General features: G+C 37.2%; 1 protein-coding gene across 26 annotated transcripts in view; it reads left to right on the top strand.

Annotated features, from left to right (window-relative positions):
* DLG2 (discs large MAGUK scaffold protein 2) overlaps window positions 1-21,168 on the top strand; it is a 964,547-nt gene that overhangs the window by 540,642 nt on the left and 402,737 nt on the right. The window contains exon 1 of one of the 26 annotated variants that reach the window (XM_032442248.1): window positions 16,545-16,865. The exons of the other annotated variants lie outside the window; for them this stretch is intronic. Within the exon in view, the coding sequence (XP_032298139.1) occupies window positions 16,569-16,865 (297 nt within the window). The 5' untranslated portion in view covers window positions 16,545-16,568. Of the gene's footprint in view, window positions 1-16,544; window positions 16,866-21,168 lie in introns of those variants that run through there. 26 annotated transcript variants of the gene reach the window in all.

Below are 21,168 nucleotides of genomic sequence, written 5' to 3'. Positions count from 1 at the left end.
AACAAAACCAGTGGGAGCACTGCCTGGAGGGTGGAGAAACTTGTACTTGATGTTCTCCAGGAATCTGAACCACGTGGATTTAGACAAAGCTAAACAGACTTTTTTGTGTTACTGATGCTGACACTGAAGTAAATTAGATATTTTATACTGGAAATATTTATTATAAACGTATGTCAAGAATAAAGTCTCGTTAGGGTAAATTAGCTATTTAGTACAGAGCAAGATTTTAATTAATTAGAGAAAGTTACAAAAGTTTTTCTATTGTAGCTTTGACAGCTGCAGTATTTGAATGTGGTATGTATCACTGATAACACCTGTTGTTGTTGGAAGTGATTGATACTACCAATAAAATCTTTGTACAAGCTATAATTCTGATAAAGTTTACCATTTTTATGCTCTGTTTCTATGCCTCAGGCTAACTGATATCATTCTTTGCTCATGTTTTCACTGTTTTTGCCAAAATGTTTTAGTTGTTTATGAACTGACATTAGAGAATGAAAGTCCTATGATTGTATAAATCTATGAAATGGTATTATCTTTAAAAAAAAAAAAAAATCCACATAACTACTAGGGAATCTATTATTATTATTATTATTATTATTATTATTATTATTATTATTATTATTATTATTATTATTATTATTATTTTCTGATTGCTTCTAGAAGAACTAGATGACTTTCTTTAAGGGAGTTCTTTCTGAACATGCAAGTAAGTGCCTCAGAGTTTTAAGCCAGAGTTCACACAGACTCTCCGTATTTGAAAGAGATAATTAAGCCTTCAAAGAGACATTTTTTCTTGCACATGCTGAAGGTTATTTCTACTCCTTGTGCTAAGCAAAATACATTGGTATAATTTTCCCAAGAATTAATCTCCAGATTAAGTCAACCTTTCCCTGTAACAACTATTCCATCCTTAAATGTGTCTGAGCACTGGAACTGAAAGCACACAGTTTGTGTCCCAGAAGAATAAGCCAAGCTGAGAAGACTAATACCTTGAAAAAATAGCAACAACTATATTTTGGGTCTGGCTGGCTTAGAAGCTGGGCATTGCTGTTAAAATGAATTTATTTGTGAAGATGGATTTTGGGAATGAAAGGATAAGAGAATGCTGCTGGGAATCCATAGGGGAGAACTAACATGGTCACTCTAACAAACTCATGGCAAACTATTTCACAGAGAGTAAGCAGAACAAAACACCCAAACCCACCTTCACTCCAGTCTTGGACACTTGATTTACCTACACCTGATAAATCAGGATTTGGTCAGCACATAAAGCATGTAAGATACTTCATATTGACCTCAGCTGCATATTTTGGTGTGTTTGTTTGTTTTTAATAATTCTCCTGCAAATTAGATCCAATGCTTTCAAATTAAATAGCAAGAAAATGAGGCATATGTGATGACTACATATGATAATGTTGTTTTAAATAGCTTCCCCAGAGTTACACAAAAACACAGAGAGAGGATCCAGTCCAAGAGTTGAGGGAAGGATTTTGTTACCTTAACTGTGAGATTTTCTTGATTATCTGATTCAGATGGGATGAGACATCTTGAAAACAGCTTAATTCAGTACATAATTTATTTCCAGAGGAGAATGGAGTAAACAGAGGTTCAGATTTTGTAGTCTCTTCTTAGCTATCACAGATCGTATATTTTCCTCAGACCAATGAATACGCTTTGCCCAGTTAAACAGTAGGTACATATGATGTTCCATATGGATAAGTGACTTTAATGATCATTCTGAAAAGCTTAATCAGATGGCAAATACAACATCTGTTTACATATCTCCATTAGAGATAACTAACATTATTTTGAAAGTCACCCTCAGGGCTTGGGGAGATAATACTGGGATAACTCACTGGCTCATTACTGGAGAAACTGAGGGTTATTCTTTTTCCAGTTAACATCAATAACTACAGAATGGCAAGAGGTCTTGTAAAATGTGGAAATTACGACAATCAGAGTGATTTAGAATCTGATGAGATCTGGCTCTAGAAGGAGAAATTTGACTCTAATGAAGATGGAAATAATATGGCTAGATTCTGTGCAGCTTGTAGCTGTTGAAACATGCTATTTATTTGTGCATGGGGAGAGAGACAGACTTCTAATTCGTGTACATCATCTCAACTAGATTCACATAGTGCATTGAATGTATGCTAAGGTGCAGTTCAGTGCTTTGCTCAGTGCCTAGCTCAGCTTTGTTCCTGTTACACCATTATCCAGCTGTTTTGAGACAAGGTTGCAGTTAAAATCTGAGCAAATTGGAACTTTCTTCCTTGAATGAGAGATGTTAATTTTAAATTGGCTACAATGGCTTTTATGTTCCACCAAGCACTGAGACTTAAAAATGAGATTAAGTTAATTACTTTTCAGGACTGAGACTAAACCAGATATGAAATATTGCCTCAAGATGCTGTTTACATTTTACAAATACATTTTTGTGAGAATAAATATAATTGAATATTTTTTGCCACATTGTAAGTGTTGGCTATATTGAGATGAGAAACACTTTTCTGACAAAGCAGTTCCTTAAAAATGTCACAAACCCAGACAAACTGTGCTATTCCCTCACCTGACTGCAGAATACGAACCCATTGCTTATGATGAGTCCTCTAGGGCACTTCTGAATTAAAGTTCTCTTTCTCACCTCTTTATCTGATGATTGAAACCTGATATTAAGGCCCTACTGTCAAAATTCTCTTATATAAGCTATTCCCCAGTGTTTCATATTTCCCTCTTCATTGTTTCAATATTTTCCAGATGTACAACAGTCAAAGCAAAGGGAATAGAGTATTGCAAGTGATGTTTATAAACTAACAGTTTTTTTTAAGCTATGCTGGCACACAGATCCTGCCCTTAGTAAATAAATAAATACTCTTATCAGAGAAAAGGCTGGATAGCAGCTTTGTAAAGAAGGACCTGGTGGTCATGGGGAAAACCAAGTAGACTATGCAGCAGTCAACCTTTGTCTCAAGGACAAGTCTGCTTGGTTGCAGGAGACAGCATTGCCAGCAGGTGAAGGAAAGTGGTCTTTCCCTTCCTCTCAGCACTGCTTCCTACCCATCTATTTAGTAGTTCTCTGAACTACATCTACATGAATTGCCTTGTGTTGCTGGCATAAGGAAAATATGAAAATGTAACAGATCAACTGAAGATGAGGATGTTTTATTTGATTCTTAGTTAATGATGTTCCCACAAAATGTATCTTAAACTGTCTTTGATTTATTTACTGATGGTGACCCAACATAGTTATCAGTGTGATTTTGTTTTGTTTCCTTATTTCTGTCAAAACTGAAATGTATACTGCAGTGTTTATTTACTTTACAGTGTTTTGTTGCTTAGAGGAAACCTGAGTATGAAATGACAAGTTTCAGTCCTGCAGCCATGTAATTACGATGAGAGTTATATTCTAGAGTCTATGTGTATGGAAAAGAGGATGATCAATACGAAGTATGTTTAGATTCACTTTAGAAGTGACCAGGATCATTCAATTTCAATTTGTGCATACTTTTTTTGAGGATTTGCATTTATAGTCTGAGAATCTCATATTCTTCCAGGCCATATTTTATTTTAAAGCTGTAGACAACTCAATCCCAGCTGCTGGCTGGGATCATCTAGTTTTACCTGACAAATTAAGTAGAATCTAGAGATGGGGTACTCTGAAGAGTGCAAAGTCTTCATTTTAGGTCTAAATAAATCTCTTGAATCAGGTCTAGTATGAGTTCAAGACTTTCAGATTCCATGGAAATATTGTCTAGGATGAGCATCTCAAAAGCCATTGCAGAAAATGAGATCACATATACAGTAGTTTAGTTTATGACTTTTCTTTTGCTTCGATTTTTTGAATAAGTAGCAGAAGGTCGCTCAATTCAATAAGAACAAATTACTATATTCTATAATTGATTTAGTATGAACCTCCATTTTAATTGGGCAGATAGATTGCTTTTGGATGGCAAATACAGATCTATTGGCAAAACACTTCTTACGGATTTTTACAAAAGCCTTACGTCCAGAGAAAACTCAATCACAAAAGCCTTGGAAGAACACAATAAAGATGATGAGTGAAGGACAGAAAATACTCCATAGAATTATTTGCTTGGATTTATTTAGGTTTTCCTTGAATTTTGCTGTCAAAACTGGGGCCAGGGCTGGGCTGAGCCTGGGACATCAGCCCACGGCTGCTGGGCTGGTCAGAGCTGTGTTGGAGCTGGGATTCCTGTCTCATGGCTTGCTGAGGGAGGGACTGAGCCCTAGGCTGAGCTGTATTTGTGTCCTGGCCATGGGCAATGTAGGAAAAGAATGTGTCACAAGTGGCCCCTGTCAGGGCCTTCACAGCCACTAATTTTGTTTGTTGGCCTAAAAACCACTGCAGTTTACATTTTTAAGACAACAGATCTGAAATTAAACTGTCAGACACTTTTCACTCTGTTTAGCACGTGTTTTTAAGAAGCTTTGAAAGTCCAATCTGCCGATGATTTACTAACAACTGACAAAAGATTATGAAGAAATAAAGTATTATTTCTCTTCTAACAGAAATTATGTTATTGGCATTTAATACAAACTAGTGTCCTATTTTGCCATGCTGAAGGCCACTGGAAAATAAATAGTATGCTGTTATTAGTTCAGAATTTGTTGTTTCTTCATTTTTCTCACATTCTCTCATCTTGCTGGCGGTTCTGCAGTATTCATTTTCCAGACTGAAACAGTTTGTCTTTACTGGCCAAGATCTACAATCAGTATTAAAAATAATAATAATAATAATAATAAAAAAGAAATAAAATAGTTTTTAGATAAGAATGGGGTAAAATGAGGCTGACCTGTAAGTTTTACCATCTAGTTGACTCTGGAAGTACGAAATGGTGTCAATTCTATAATATAATCGGCTTAAATTTAAATTCATGTAACATTGCTGACTGGGAATCTCAAGCAGAGGCACCAAAGACTGACTGACCAGGAAAACACTGAAAGATGTGCTCTACAGTGCAAAACATTTGTTGAGCAAAGGAAGCATTTGCAACACTTAAATAAGAATGAGAAATTTTCATACACTGAGCAACCTGCTTCTGTGCTTAAGTATATGGGTGGCAGTTTTTTTCCCTGACATCTAATCACATTTCCTTTGCTGCAACTCATGTTCATTGGTCCTTTCCCTTTGCTGTGCAGTGCTGCAAATAGTCTGGCCCTGGCTTCTCTTTAGCCACCATTTAAAGGGGTCAGCTAGATAGCTAGATTTTCCTCTTAGCCAGTTTCCTTAGCTGAACAGGGTCTTTCTCATCCTGTCCATATACATCATGTGCTCCAGCTAGCTGACCACCTTGTTGACCTTGTGCTGAACTCACTTCAGGTAATTCATCTCTCTCTTTTAGTGCTTAGCCCAAAACAGACACAGTACTTTAGATGTGCTTTCGTAATAGTGGAAGTGAAGAATTGCTTTCCTTGACCTCCTTATACACACTCCTACTAATATCAGTCACTGTGGTCTGCCTTCATTGCTGTAACAGCACACTGCTGACTCCTGTTCAGCTTGCCACCAGGACCCCATTTTTTCTCTGCAAAGCTGCTTTTAGTCAGTCAATTCCCAGCCAGTTCTGTGGCATCATCTATTCCTCCCACGGTGACAGGGATCACAATGCCTTTGTCGAACTTCATGAAGTTTCTGTCAGTATGTTTTTCCATTCTGTCAAGATGCCTATGAATGGCATCCATGCCTACTGGTGGATCAGCTGCTCAGATTTGCCCACTTCCTTCATCTTGCACCCTCCCCTCCCCACCTCCCCCCACATTTCCCCACATCCTCCACACTAAGATAACATCTTTGGCCATCTTGGATTGCTGCAGGACTTCTCCGGGTAGCAAAGCCTTTCAAGGATGAGAAAGGTCTTGCAGTCTTGGAAGCTTCCTAAGGACATTTGGATGCATTCAATTCTTCTTCCCTGGACCTGTGTCCACCCAGTTCGCTTAAATGATGTCTATTTCCATATTCCTGTATTGAAGGTTGCACTGTCACCTCCAGACTGTACTTCCCCTTGCGGGGACTTGGGAAACCTGTGAACAGACCTTGCCCGTAAAAGGAGAGACAAAAATAGTCACTGATCGTGTCAGCCGTACCTTTGTCACTAAATCCCCATGTCTTTCTTCATCTTCCTTTTGTTGCTAGTGTGCTTGTGGAAGCTGTTCTTGTTACTTTTCACATTCATCTATGATTTTAACTTCTGCTGAGCTCCAGTAGCTCTATGTCTAGAGCAGATTATAACAAAGCAGAGCTAGGGATATATCTTTGTGAGTAATTATATCTGATAAGATTAGCTGAGATTCTAAAATATTTTTATAAGCCATATATATTAGGGATTTCAAGTAATTATTTCATTTTTCTTTGCAATTTTCTTTCTTATTGAACTCTTCTTCTTGAACTTTGTTTTGCCTTAACAAGTCACTAGGTGCATTGGCTGAAATAAATCTGGAACAATTTTTGAAGTATGCTCTCTTTTTCCTGTTGTAATTTTTTCTAATCATTATATCTATTTAAGAACATATTTAGAAACAGTTATTTTAGCATAAAAGCAGATCACTAATCAGTCATTAGTCATGAGAGAACAAAATTATATATGATTGAAATGATAGATGAAAGTATCATCATGTTTTGCTGTGAAGTAGTTAAAAATATTCTTCTGAACTTTCACATTTGTGTGAAGTTTTCACTCTACAAATGTGTTTCACATTTGCTTTTAAACATTTGGTGATAGGAAGGCAGAAATTCAGAAGTGTAGTCCACTCTTCCAGAGTTATCTGTCAATAGCACTGTTTGCTTTCCCTGGGACTCTGGTCAATATTTATTGATTTATGTTCATGTCCTGAATAGTAATTTCAAATACAGTATGAATAAACTATAACCCTTGCTTTTACCAACACTGCAGATTTGGTTTTTGATTTATCTACTGGCAGAGAGCTCCTTAACTCAATATAATTTTAACGGAATATTTATTTTCATATATATATGTGTGTGTACATATATATATGTAGCCTTTATTCTGTTTATAAAATTCAAGTAAGATTAACATATAAATGATTTACATGGATCAGCTGGAATCCTTAGTATAAATGAAGATGTAAGTGAGTCAGACTTCTAAGATTATCATCGTAATAAAAGTGAACTGAATACAGGTAGTTTTGCAGTATCAGAATGGCACATCTTCCAGAGTGTTGTATGGCATTCAAAATATTTTTCAACTGAATTATCATGAGATTTTGGCTGCACGTTCAATAAATGGCATTCAGTAATCAAAAAACTGCATAACATTTCTCTTTACATAGTTCTGACCAATACATAGAACTTACAAAGGTGTGATGTAGAAGTTATAAAGCTTTAATTGAAATTTTGTGTCAAATTTCACATCCTTATCACAGTGGGGGAAAACAATAACAGAAATTTTAAAGTTCAAAACATGAAACTCATTCAAATCAAGAAGCCAATTTAACAGAGTTTTATTTTTGTATAAAAGCAATATTTTTTTGAATAAATTTATTTTGTGTCTAAGCAAGAAATGTGTAGTACACAAACAGAATTTAAATAAGTAATTACCATAATGCCTTCTAAAACTCTGAATAGATAAAAGGTACCTTCCTTTAATGCATGTCAGAAGCAAGTAGTTTCACAAAGAAATAGGTGGAAGGGGGGAATACATTAAAAAAAAAAGCCACTGAAAAAGATAAAATTATTTTTAAACATCTAATTAGTGGTTTGCATTCCTGTCCACTCTACAAAAATGTCAAAAAGGTTTGTTTTTTAATTATTTAAAGATGAGGAATCAAGGGAATAAGTACCAGTAAAGAGGAAAGTAATTACTTTAATAGTTGCATACTGCTGGGATCATGTGGCTTCAGTCCAGGCATGAACTGAAAATTAAAATTAGAAAAACAATGAAACAATGAGTTCCGTAACACATAAGATGCTTCTGCAAGTATAGGAATGGAAGACAAAAAAGGCAAGTTTCTTAAAACAGATTTTAAAAGTGTTTGGAGAATTATAGACTAGGAAACCTGCCTTTACATTGCCTAAAATGGCTGGAAATATATGAAGCATTCTCACAAAGTAAGACTCAACAAAGTTACTGAAGTGAGAATATTTTGCCCAAAGTCTGTACGAATTCCTTGGAGGAATAACTGTGTGTGCAGAAGGAAAATATATCCATATAATGCAATTGTCTTTGCAAGAAATTTTTTTCAAAGTTCTGAGAAATGTGTCTCGCAAAATTACAATAAACTGTAGGAGGCAAATGGGATCTATTGCAGCTTTTTTGACTGCTTAATGTGTAAGAAATCTGTTAAGGTAGCAGAACTGGATGTGAATGCAGCATCAGATGAAACAACCTGATTGTGAGCTTGCAGAATAATCTACTGACTCAGCTGGCTAGCCAATACTCAAATATTTCCATAGTCAAATGTGTAAGTAAAAAACATAATTAAATTTACATATATTGAGATTGGTAGTACATTGAATGGAGTAATGGCCTGAAACTTGAATGTAGGAAGTTCCATAGTAACATACAGAAGGTGGGATGAAGTTGTTCCTATGCTTAAAGGAATGGAAGACCTAACAAGGAGAAGCCAGATAAAAATCTGGAAAAATAGCACACCATGGGACCTATGATAACCTTTCTGTTTGAAATTATAATTACTGAGGGGAATAAATAATGATTTAAAGTAAAATTAGAGAATAGAAAGAAGAAGAGATGGAAGTTAAAACTAATTCAAGCAATTGTTTCTCAGAGAAAGATATTTGACTTAGGAGCAAATTTGCTGGATAAATGTTAAAACTGGTTTTAATAAATGATGCAAAACTACCCCAAAATCTTGCAATATACATCATTATAATATACATCATTATCTACCTTTGAATAGATAACTCCCAAAGTTATGAATGTTCTATGAAGTCAAAAGGTTGTTGCAGCTTCAGTTTCTGGCTGCATGTTCCTATTGGCCAAGATCCTTCCGATCCTGTTTACCATCACGGAGTAAAAAAACAGAATGTCAGTGATTTCTTTATAAGAGGAGAAACAGACCAGACTAGTTTTAATTATCTAAATCTAATTTGCTGCTTGACAATATACAATATACTCATAATATACAATATATCTCTATTTCCTTCATGAAATAATTTGCTTTCCTTGTGATCTTGTTACAGAGACCAGACTGTTTTCGTAACTTAGCATGTGGTTCCAAGTGAAGTCCTGTGTTTTGTTAGAAGGTTTACTTTCCTGGATGCTTTTATAATAAAAATTATCCTCACAATTTAAAGGACACCATGTTTCACGCTGTTTCCTCTTGCTGTGACCAACACAGCTAGAGATTGCTCAGGAAAATAGTCAGTGCCTCACATGCTGCATCCCAAAGATCATTTCCTCAAGTGACACTTTTAATTTTGTCTGCTTTCCTTAAAACTGAATGGAGCCTTAAAGCAGTGATGAAAATCATGCTGCCCCTACATTTACTAATACAGAGAAACTACTTCCTATCACTTGTTTGGTTTTGTTTCTATGTACAGTGCTAACAAGACTAATAGGATTATGTGGTTTGACCATGAAAACACCAACCATGGAATTCTACCCTGTCAGTTCTGCATTGAGCTCAGTAGCTTCTAGCTGAATTAAGGCAAAGAGCAATTGGTTCATGCCTTGGAAGTCACTTGATGTAGACAGGGTGTAACAGGATGGGTGTTCCAAGTAACGTCAATAGGTTGTTTTTTCTCTTCAAAGTCGTAAAGACAGATATTGAGAAGAAAAAATTATACTATATATATTTCATAGAATCATATAATCATAGAATGGCCTGGATTGAAAAAGGCCTTAACAATTATCTATTTTCAACCCCCCTGCTATGTGCAGGATCATCAACCACCAGACCAGGCTGCCCAGAGCCAACATCCAGCCTGGCCTTGAATGCCTCCAGGGATGTGACATGCACAACCTACATATATATTTTTACATATATACATATATATATACCTTAAATGTCCAGAAGGACTGTGTTTATGTATGAAGTTCTTTTAAATATGAAGCCTGACATTGGGACTGTTCATCTTGGAGAAGAGGAGGCTCAGTGGAATACCTAAAAGTTGAGTGTGAATAGGACAAAAACAACTGTTTTCAGTGTAGCCCAGTGCCAGTGGGCACAAACTGGAACACAGGAGGTTCCAACTACAACAGGAAGCACTTTTTTTGCTCTCCGGGTAACAAAACACTGACACAGGTTGCCCAGAGATTCTGTGGAGTTATAACAACAAATCAAGACAGATTTTCATCACTCCTATAGTAATAAATCAATTGTGTTACAGACAAATGTATTAGCATTTTGGTTTATTTTTTGTTTTTTGTTGTTAGATAATTAATACAAGTTGTTTTGTCTTTTCTTACCTGAGGCTGAAAAATTGGCTTAGTTACTTGAATCCTCAGTATTAGATGCTATAAACTGTTCTTTTTGGCTATAGTATGTGATCACCTCCCTATACTTTCCATTCATCCACTCTGAAAAGTTACTGCTGGCCCAGAAGTTGTGAGTGCCAAAACTCTCCCAAACTATTTTAAAATGTTAGGTATTATGTTAGGTATTATGTTTCATAATGTATATTTAACATCCAAGGGAACCCAGAATGAAGCTGCATCAAGGGAAGGTCAGTCTGGGTGTTAGGAAAAGGTTCTTCATCAAGGGGTGATGGGCATTGAACAGGCTGCTCAGGACAGTGGACATGGCCCCAAGCTAGCAGAGTTCAAGGAGCACTGGGACACCACACTTAGATGCAGGGTTTGGATTTTAGATGGTCGTTTATGAAGACTGGGGTTGGACTCAATGATCTTTGTGGGTACCTTTCAACTCAGGAATTTCCATTATTATGTGGTAACTTAAAATAGCATCATAGAAAAGACACAACATCTAACTCTCTGCAGATGAATTTGAGCCTAGTTCTTTCAAAATCATTTTTTAATGTTAAGCAGTTTCTTAGAAATAGGATGCTGTAATAGGCATTACTTATAGAAAATGATTGCCTAAGTTGACTAATTTTCATTATTTCCTTCCTGAATTGTAAGAATCTTGCTTGGTTAAACTGTCCTCTTTCCTTATGCAGTGCACACAGTACATATATGGAATTTAATGCAACAAGACTCAGTAATAAAACTCCTTATTAATTTATTCTGCGAAGATCTCATGGTATTCATGGTATACATTTACTTCTTAGGTCTCTCTCTGAGCAAAGACCCATCTTTGTTGAATTTCTCTTCCAAAACCAAAAATCTCTCATGGTAAATAACATGCAGTTTCATTCTTAAGTTAACAGAAACAAGAATGAAAGTACTGAATTTATTCATATAACAAAACTTGGGGATATGATTTTTTAGTAATATTATCCATGGACATTCCATTATGTCCCTTTTTTATTTTATACAAAACTCTGTTGGAGTACCACGCCGATCCTTTAGTTCTGAAGTGCAACGCCTAAAATTGGAAATATAAGATCAAGTCTTAACAAAAGCTGTCTTAAATTTGCCTAAGTGCTTGTATTAAGCTGTAAACTGAAGGGTTGTTAAAGAAGTTAAAGTTCCTGAATGCATTATCACACATTGCAAAACTACTTAACACTGCTCACAAAAGGTACTCAAGAAAAGCCTTTTTTTTTTTTTTTTTCCATGACAGTGGATGGAGGACTGAAATTATTTTTAAGTATCTTGGGACAGTCTTGAACATAGCCCTCTTTGTCCTAAAGAGCACATGGAAAAGAGGTGTCAACAGTTATTTCCCACATAGTGAAAATGGCTCTTGCTACAAGCCTTGCTGTTCTTTCTGTCCTCTGCATTTCATCTGTCTTTTCAAAACAGATCTTTTTCTAGTCCAATCTAAATTACTTTGCCTAATGACTTTATATGAATCTAGTTTATAGTGAACTAAAGCACTAAAATAATGATTTCTTCAGAGGGAACTTCACAATCTATTATACATCTCTACCTGAAAATGGCAGATCCTGTAAGGGATGTTTACCTATTGACATGGAAATGAGTTTGTATTTCAGCCTTTCCACTGCAATTTCATGATTCTTTGATTCACTTGTATGTGAAATTGGTAAACCTACTGCTCTGTTCTCCACCAGCTTTGACATGATTGATTTTGACTTAATATTCCCTGCTGAGGGTCGTTGTTTTATTTTATTTTTTTCTGTTGATATATTTCCCTTCCAAACCCTTGTCATTTTTCTTCTTCTTTGTATCTTGATTGTTAAATTGTTGTCCTCATGTTAACCTTAGGACATGCAGCTAACACTGAGAATGGATATGTTTGTTTTTGTAACTCCTTAAGCTTTTCTGCCCTCTCACAAAAATAAAAAGAATGTGCCCTTGATAACGAAGGTAGAGATGTTGTGAAGGGAGCCATGTAGAATAACAGAATCACAGAATCATTTGAGGTAGAATGGACCTTAAAGGTCATCTTGTCCACCTCCCCTGCAACGAAAAGGGACACCTACAGCTAGATCAGCAAAGTTTGAGATTCATCTTTTAATTTAAAGGATCCTACTGCTTTTTTAGTAAATGAAATATTACTCAGAAACAGTTGACAGATTTCCAGTCACATTTCCTTAAAAGTTAAATTTTTAAGTAGCCACCATTTATATTTTTCCTTTTTTATTGCTTTATTGAAGGTATCACAGTTCTGTGTGCTTCTCTCACATTTCACACATGCAGGAAGGAAGGGAGGGGCAGGCCTGAAACAGAACTTAGTTTCAGACATGTATTTCCACCTTCCCCAGTCCTTGTGCTCTGCCTTCATTGAATGAAGTGTTTTTTGTGGTTTGTTTGTTTGTTTGTTTCATGTTACATATAATCCTGAAATCAGGAGATTTGCCCAAGATTCCTAGGCATTCTGTGATTTAGTGGAGGGTTGTTAGAGTTAGGGTAGTATGGTTAGGTTGTGGTTGGACGTAATGATCCTTAAGGTCCTTTCCAACCTGACCAATTCTATGGTTCTATGAGAGTAATGAGTTGTGCCATACCACATAACTCCTGGACTAATCTTTATCTAATTGTAACCATTCCATACGACCTCTGGATGATTATTTCTATGCAAGTATTACTGCTTTTCAAAAGGAAAAAAGATTTAAAAAAAAAAAAAAAAAAAAGCATTTGCACAGAAATTGCATTTGACAGCTTTGCTATCATATTAATAATTGTTCTCCTTGGTATTTTTCTTTCTAGCAAAATATTTGTGGAAACTTCAAAACCAATAAATAAGATATGTCCTGTTCCATCTTTATTACTCATACCCCATTCTGCATTTTTTATGGTTGCGTAGCATTGCTTTCTTGTTCAGAAGGAAAAATCTGTTGCTAGATCTAACTCATCTTCTCCTATACTCCTAGCTTCCCTTTCAGAACTCTATTAATAATATTTCTCTCCCATATGCACTTTTTGTTTCCCATATGCACATTTTTGCCTGAAGCAAACTCTTCTCGGTGTTTATTTTTGGTGTGTGTCCAGCACTAGTGTAATCCAGTTACAGTTATTTGTGCCGGTAGAATATCAGCTAAATCTACTTGCTCCATTTTGTCATGCCTAGTTAATGTTTCAAAAAGAAAATTAGTGAGATTTTTCCATAACAATACTGGGTCAAACACAGTTCATACAGTGTACAGCACAATATTCAGTTTTGCTTTGTGCACCGGTTATTATCCAATTAGGATGATAGTTGAGCATGTGTGTTTTAGCCATGTGTTAATCCCAGTCAAGCCAGCAGTGTGTTCTGTCCTGCAGACAATACAGTGGTTCCATTACTGTGGATGAAATTGCATTCCTTTTTGAATCCCTCTTACCCTGCTGTCTATGAATTAGCTGCACACATAGATCCCATATTTGATTGTTTGTTTGTTTGTTTGTTTTCTCACATAGGCAGTGATAAGCTTCTTAAAAACATAAGAGGGAAAAAAAACAGACTTCTTTCAGATAAATCTTTCGTTAATAATTGTGTGTCTTTTCAGGTTTTTTTTCCCAATTTTTATTGAGGTATTTTCTAACTGTAAAGTAGCTCAGATGTGCAGGCTGGGTTCAGGATGAGTTCAGCAGTGTTAAATACTTTTGAAAAAAAAACACAACTTTCTCACATTCTGATAAGAGTCTATTTCAAATATAGTGTAGAAACAGTGTATGAATAAACATTACTGTCAAGAGGATGCCTTTGCAGTTCTGTATCATTCAGGTTGGGGGGTAGGAAGGTCACCTAAGGGTCACATCTAGTCCCACAATGTATGACTACTTTTCCTTTTTTCGAATGGCCTTTTAAGAACATATATATGTGAATAGTTTATGGCTTCTGAAATCAGCTGGATTTCCCCAAATAGCTTTAAAAGAAATATTTAAACTGTTTTTTGTATTCTGACTACTCAGAAACTGTGTGTGAGAGAGCTTCAGTAGCAACAGAATGTCCTGGACTGGACAGACCAGATTGCTGTGTATCCAAAAATAAAGGCCTCTAAAGAATATAAAGACTGCTGTATTTTTTTACTCTTAAGCTGATGTTCATAGCTCCATACAGGTCTACCATGATCAAAATGAAATCTGAACCAGGCCTTGTTAGCATTTAGTCTTTAAATACTGAGAGAGAATTTGCATGATTCACTCTCACTTATCTTTATATTTACCTTACATGTAGCAGCAATTGCCCTATAGACTCGCTTAGCTCAGATGTTTGAGTGCTGGCTTCCATATCTACACCTGCAGTTCAGAAGTGCATCAACATTTATTTTTCAAACATGAAATGACTTTAATTTATGTGGAGCTCTGAGAGTGCTTGCAGTTGTGCTCTGGTTACGTGAGTGAACAATGCCATGTGCATGCTTTTGCCCTTTCAGCAAAGTTCCTAACAAAATTTGCATTATAACGTGATTGTAGGAGCAGCACCTGGAATGAAAATAGATTTAAAACTGGTCTTAGTTTCATATGTGACAACAACTGCCAGTGTTGTCAAAATATTTTGTCCACAGTTTGAGCACTGCTGTAATTTGTCATCAAGGATTACCACCAGGTTGTATCATGTATTTTAGGAAGGCCTGAGCTTTGAGGAATTTTTTATGTGAATAATTTAGGAAGAGTACAATAATTTAATCAAGTCTTATTTCATCAAAGCATTTGTACAAAATAATTTATTTTACTTGAAAGTAGATTTGTGCATAGCTATAGTTATATCTGTCTTTTAAATCATTATTTAAACATAAATTTGCTTTATTGTTTGGAATGTTGAAACTCTACATACCACTCACTTTTTGTGTACTTAAATCCTAGATGGCCACCAATAGAAATAAAAAGATTCTGCAACACAAGACTGTATCTCTTTAAAACACACAATTGTTGTCTCCTATGTTTAGACACAGCTGACACAGGCTTAGGTTGAAAGAAGTAGAAAACCTCCATAACGTGTAGACATTTAGGGGGTCCAAGATACACTGAGTCTTAAGGAGCAGAAGAGTCAGTCACTTGAAACTGGAGTATTTCCCCAGGTACCTTTAGATGCTTGAAAGAGTCACCCAAGATTTCATACATTTTACACCATTGTCACTCTATGAGAAGAATACAAATACTTGGAAGTAAAGGCTGTAGGAAAACTTAGGGAAACTATCTTATATCCCCATGAGGGGTTTACAGAAAACCCTGTAAAGAACATAATTATCAACAATGAAGAATTTATGAAGAATGGAAAAGAGAAATTTACAATGCTATCATAACTTTGAAGATCTTAGGCACAAATAATATATTCCCATCTATATATTCACAGGTTGCTAAAGATTACTTAATTTGTTATATAGATCTTTGTTAAGTGGCCTTATCTTTAAACACAGCTTCTTGTTCTGTTTTCATTATGCCTACATACGCTAGTACATAATGAAGCTTATGCTATGGTTTAGTATTTAGGGCTGATAACATTCTTCTTGAACTTGTCATTTTCATCTTCTGATGCAATTTTGTTGACAAGATCTCTCCAGGCATGCAGAAAAAATCCTGCTCTGAGTCTGTTTTGATCAGTGGCAAGAGAGGATCTTTTCCAGTACTTAGTCTTGATGCTGTTTCCACAAGGAAGCACTTTGCCTTACAAAGCTTGCACATACACATCTGCTTCAGCAGGATGCCTGCAAGTTGTATCAGGGTCAGCTAGAAAAAGACCAAATCTGAACATTGCAAGTGGTGTTGGTTGTGTTGGCTGTTAGGCTTCTGTTTTTGGCTTTTTTTCTCTCCTTTTTCCCTTTTTCCTTTTTCCTTTTTTATTTTTTATTTTTTCCCGCATTGCCTTGTCATCCAGAAAGGGATGCGGGCTCATCCTAGGCGCGCATAGCGCTGCCTGCTCCTGCCTGCAGCGTGGATGCCGGCGGGGCGCTGCGCGAGTGGAGCCTGGCGCTGACACGGAGCCACGCAACGACTCCGCTCTGAGCCGCTCCGCCGCCTCCTGCTACCGGGACGCTGGGGAGGTGCGGGCAGACGAACCGGCGTTTGGCTGGAGGGGCTTTTCTACCCAAAGTTGCCGGAGGAATCGTGGGCTGAGCCATGCGTGCACACCTGCCCGAGCAGCCCGGCGGCTGCAGGGGGGCAGCGGGGCCGGGCAGCAGTGGGCAGCCCGCAGGCAGGGATGCTCGCTGTGCCTGCGGCTGGCACCAACGCCAGCATCAGCCGGGACGCTCTGACAGCCCCCAGGAGTATCCCTGCGGGGCTACGAGCCGGAGCAGGAGCAAGTTTGTCGCTTTGAGGGACGCCGTCCGAAGGAGCCCTCGGAAATCACCGGACAAGCAACGGTGCAGCGCGGGGGAGTGGTGCTCAGAGGGCGGCTGGGCCCCCCCGCTGCAGGTGAGACGGTGCTGAGCCCTCCCAGCAACTCTGGGCTGCTCCGGAGATGGGGTGAGGTCTGGGAGCTGCTCTGTGTTGGGCTGGACTCGGTGTTTGGGCTGGCATCGCGGTGTTCTGTGGTCTTTGGAAACTGTAGGGTCCTCTTGGAAGAGTTTGTTAAAATGTTTTGGCTCCTATCTCCAGGTTCTGCAGCCTTTGAATTTCATCCTGTGTAGAACTGATGTATTGATCCCTCTTCCCCTGTAATGAATTTTGCCTCCTATAAAAGGCTTGTTTTCAGTCATGGGTGGAGTTATATAGGGATACATTAACAGTCAACTTTGGCAAGGTGATTTATTACTACGAGAAAGCATGACCTATTTTTTCTTTTTTTTAAAAATCTTTCATGAATCAGAAATAGTTCTTTAGCCTCTGCAAATATGTGGTTTTCTTGTTTAATAGCAGTGGAGTGTGTTTGAAAATGTAAAGCAACCGGGATGCACACAGGTGCCTGTGAGCAATTAGGCTGATGATTACACTCCACATAACCCAGAAACTGAAATCACAGAGACACACATGTGATGCTTAATATTAAAAGGCATTAATATTTCCTTCACTGAGCCATACATTTTCATTTCTCCCTTAAAAGGCAACAAAAGTATAATCTAATTCCAAAACTTTACGCTATGCCAATGCTAAATACTTTTTCATAGCTTTATGCTAAAATAAATAAATAAATAAATAAGCAGAATTTAATGTAGAAGTAGGTTTTTTGAAAAATGTTCTTACTTGCTGAAACAGCTTAGACAGGAGTTTAACTAGCTTTAGCCTCTGCACCCTCTCTACAGACTAAATCAGTTATTTGATGAAAATGGTTTTTATGTATTTTCACTAAACAGAGAAGTGATGAGGCAAAAGATTGTCAGACAGCATAGCTGTGTTTTATCTTATGGTCTAAAAAAGTGATGTTCTGTTGACAGAAAGTGAATACAAAGTGATAGATAGATGCCATACAGGAAAACATAACAGAGGGAAAAAGCATCTCTGAACTGACCTTAATCATCACCCTTAATTTGAGGATGCAAGTTCATGTTAGTTATGTGTTTTTGAGGGCTACGTTGATCAGAACACTTATCTTCTTTGCGAGAAGGAGTAGTAGTGAAACAGAAGTACTTGCTGACCTGAAGAAAGAAAAAAAGTGATTGGTAAAAGTGATTGTCTTCATGCACAAAGTAGACATATAGCACCTTGAAGAATCTGCTTCTTGATTAGCAGCACCAAATTCAGTCCTTAATTCCTACAGTTTGCATCACATAGTTTTATTAATCTACTCTTCGTCATTCTGATCCTGACTGTTATCACTGTGAATGTGCCTCTGTTTTCTTTCCCAGTTCATCCTTCTTCACTGTCAGAGCAATGAATGGCATTCTTACATTATTGCTTCAGCTTAGAAATTCTGCCTTACTGCTCTCTGTATATCCAAAGAGAAATTTATTTTGAATTACAAACAACAACAAAGCTTACTTCTGAAAGTGAATTGAAATCAAATTCAAGTGGAAATTTGATTTCAAAGCATAATTTGTTTTTTGTACTTCCAGTCCCTTTTTGACAAACTCATTTACAATTCTGTTTCCTGTATTAAAAATGGAAAAAAAAAAAAAAAAAAAAAAAAAAAAGATTACATGCATTTTTCTTTTTACGTCCTATTGCATGGAAATACTTCTTCCCTCTTTGCACTGCACTCTCTCTCTGTCACTGTTAGCATCATAGAATGATAATTTGTGTCAGGTATTCACTCTGGCCCCAGTGTTACATCACCTGTTATAGTCTCGAGTAACCCTTGCAGGAGGAGGTGGAGTAGGGGTAGTGAGCTGCAGTTTTCCACAAGCCTTTCCAAGGCTGGGTGTTGTTTGTACCATTGGATGTACTTTCCTTGCTGACACACCAAGGCTGCTGGCACATACCTGATCATTCATGTTCTAGATATGTGATAACAGCAGCAGCTGATGGTGCACATGGAACAGCTCTTCCTTGTGCAGTAGCTGAATAAGAAGGCATGGAGGGAGAAAGAGAAAATCACACAGGTTGAGCTGCTGTGCTCATCTTAACAACTACCAGGGTTACTTCATAAAATCATAGAATCATTTGAGTTGGAAGGGACCTTCTAAGGCCATCTGGTCCAACTCCCCTGTACTGAACAAGGACACCTACAGCTCTGTCAGGTGCTCAGAGTCCCATCCAGCCTGACCTGGAATATCTCCAGGAACAGGGCATCACCACCATCACCTCTCTGGGCACCCTGTTCCAGTTCCTCACCACCTGTATTGTAAAAAACTTCTTGCTTACATTCAGTCTAAATCTCCCCTCTTTTAGTTTTACTTCCAAGCAGTCTACATAAAGGAAGGCCCCTTCTGAGCAACTCACCCATTAGGGTGCAGCCACAAGCTTCCAGGTTCCTAGAAATCACCACTATTCTGCTAAAAGGGCACAGAGAAGTAGCAGAAGTGGAATCATGCCTCTGATCATTTCCCAGCTCAAATGATAAGATTGAGCTCCACTTTAATTCAGCTCACTCTATTTGGTATTAAATTACTGTCCCTTCTGTCTTGAAATAGTTTCAAGGAAAAACATCTCATCTTAGGTACTATTTTGTTATCTGCAAAAGTTCGTACATGTATTTTATTTTGAAAGCCTGCACAGAAGCATAAATTTTCACATAGTTTTTAAATAGTATACTGTCAGAATCAACTTTTATGGCTTCTTCAGTTGGCTATTTTTTCATAGCAATACTCTCAATGTCTTTTAAAAGAAATAGCATCACAGAGCTGTTTTTCTACAAGTGCTATAGTTTTCTTAGCTAAACTCTACTTCATAGATGTGACATGACTTAAAAAAGCAATGAGCAGACAAACTCTATACTATGAGCGGAATGTGGAGCACCTTTGGCGCTGTTGCTGAAATTGTAGTGTATCCTGAGAGCACTTTGCATGAGGGGTAAGAGAGAGCTTTGAGGCAGAAGGTCTTTTCCCAACCTTCTGCATAAGTTTAGCCATTCTTTCATACACAGTCATAGAATCATTAAGGTTGGAAAAGACCTCTAAGACCATCTGGTTCCATCACCACCATGCCCACCAACCATGTCCCTCCCTTAGTTCCACATTGACCCTTTTCTTGAACAACTCTGGTGACAGTGACTCTATGGCCTCCTTTCTTCTGTCAAGGTATCCCTGGCTGTGGAGGCATAGTGGACTATTTTAGACACCTCAGGAAGGTCTTTTCTATCTCAGCTAGTACATTTGAGTGCCAGTAAAATGCCAATTAAAAAAGAACCAGATAATGCTGGTTTTGGGGTAGGGGCTTTCAGTCTTCAGGGCTATGGAAGGAGCTAGGCATCATAGGAAAAGTTTTAACTTAGCACTGACACTGTCAAGGATAAAACAGTGGGTGCATCTTTTAATGCAGAAAGAAATTAATGTCTCATCTTCAGTCTGGTACTTAGCAGAATATTTAGTCAACAGCTCATGAGTTTCACAAAGATGAATCTTTATTCATCATCTTGCCTTGGACAGATCATTGTGCCGCATTTCCAAAAGTAAACTCATTTGTACATCTTTTAAGTAACAGCTGCACAGATTGCTAACAGTATTTCAAAGCAGAAATACAGAAGCTGTTAGCATGTTCTTTTCGAAGATGAGTAATATTGTTATAACGATTCCTCTCTAATCCTATTGTCTGAAAGAGGACATGGAAAAGTTCTGCGTTCTGCAATCACATTCAGGGTGACAGTCACATCCAACACTCCCAGGACAGCTGCTTTAGAAAACAATCTTGCTTTACATTCTTATTTAAACTACTTATCCTGGAAAAAATAAAAATAAAAAAGACAAAAAAAAAGAAAAAAAAAAAGATAGGAAATTACTATTAATACTGAATTCACAGCATTTGGCACAAAATGGATTTCAAAGATAAGTGGTAGTGGCTTTTTTGTTCCCAGCACTGAGATTAACAATCCCTTTAGTAATTTACGGACTGTTATTGGTCCAGACAGGAACCCAAAGATGTGTCATTCATCCCAGATTTTCCATTCTATCTCCAGAATGCATACAGCCACCTCTACTTGGATGAATAATGAAGCACTACTTTGCAAAAGTCTTTGTGTTTAAAAGGAAAGTAGGTGTAATTTTATTTTCTTGTAAAATTTCTGTCTCGTATTCATGTATAAAGTCTTCCATCAGCGTTAATATCTTTGATGGCACATAACATCTTGAGGCAAAAAATAACAGCTGAGGAATAAGCATGATTACACAGATCATGAGAGTATTTG

The sequence above is a fragment of the Coturnix japonica genome, chromosome 1, assembly GCF_001577835.2.
Source record: "Coturnix japonica isolate 7356 chromosome 1, Coturnix japonica 2.1, whole genome shotgun sequence".
Classification (NCBI taxonomy): Eukaryota; Metazoa; Chordata; class Aves; order Galliformes; family Phasianidae; genus Coturnix; species Coturnix japonica.
The sequence above is the reverse complement of the archived record's forward strand: the minus strand, read 5'-3'. Positions and strand labels throughout refer to the sequence as shown.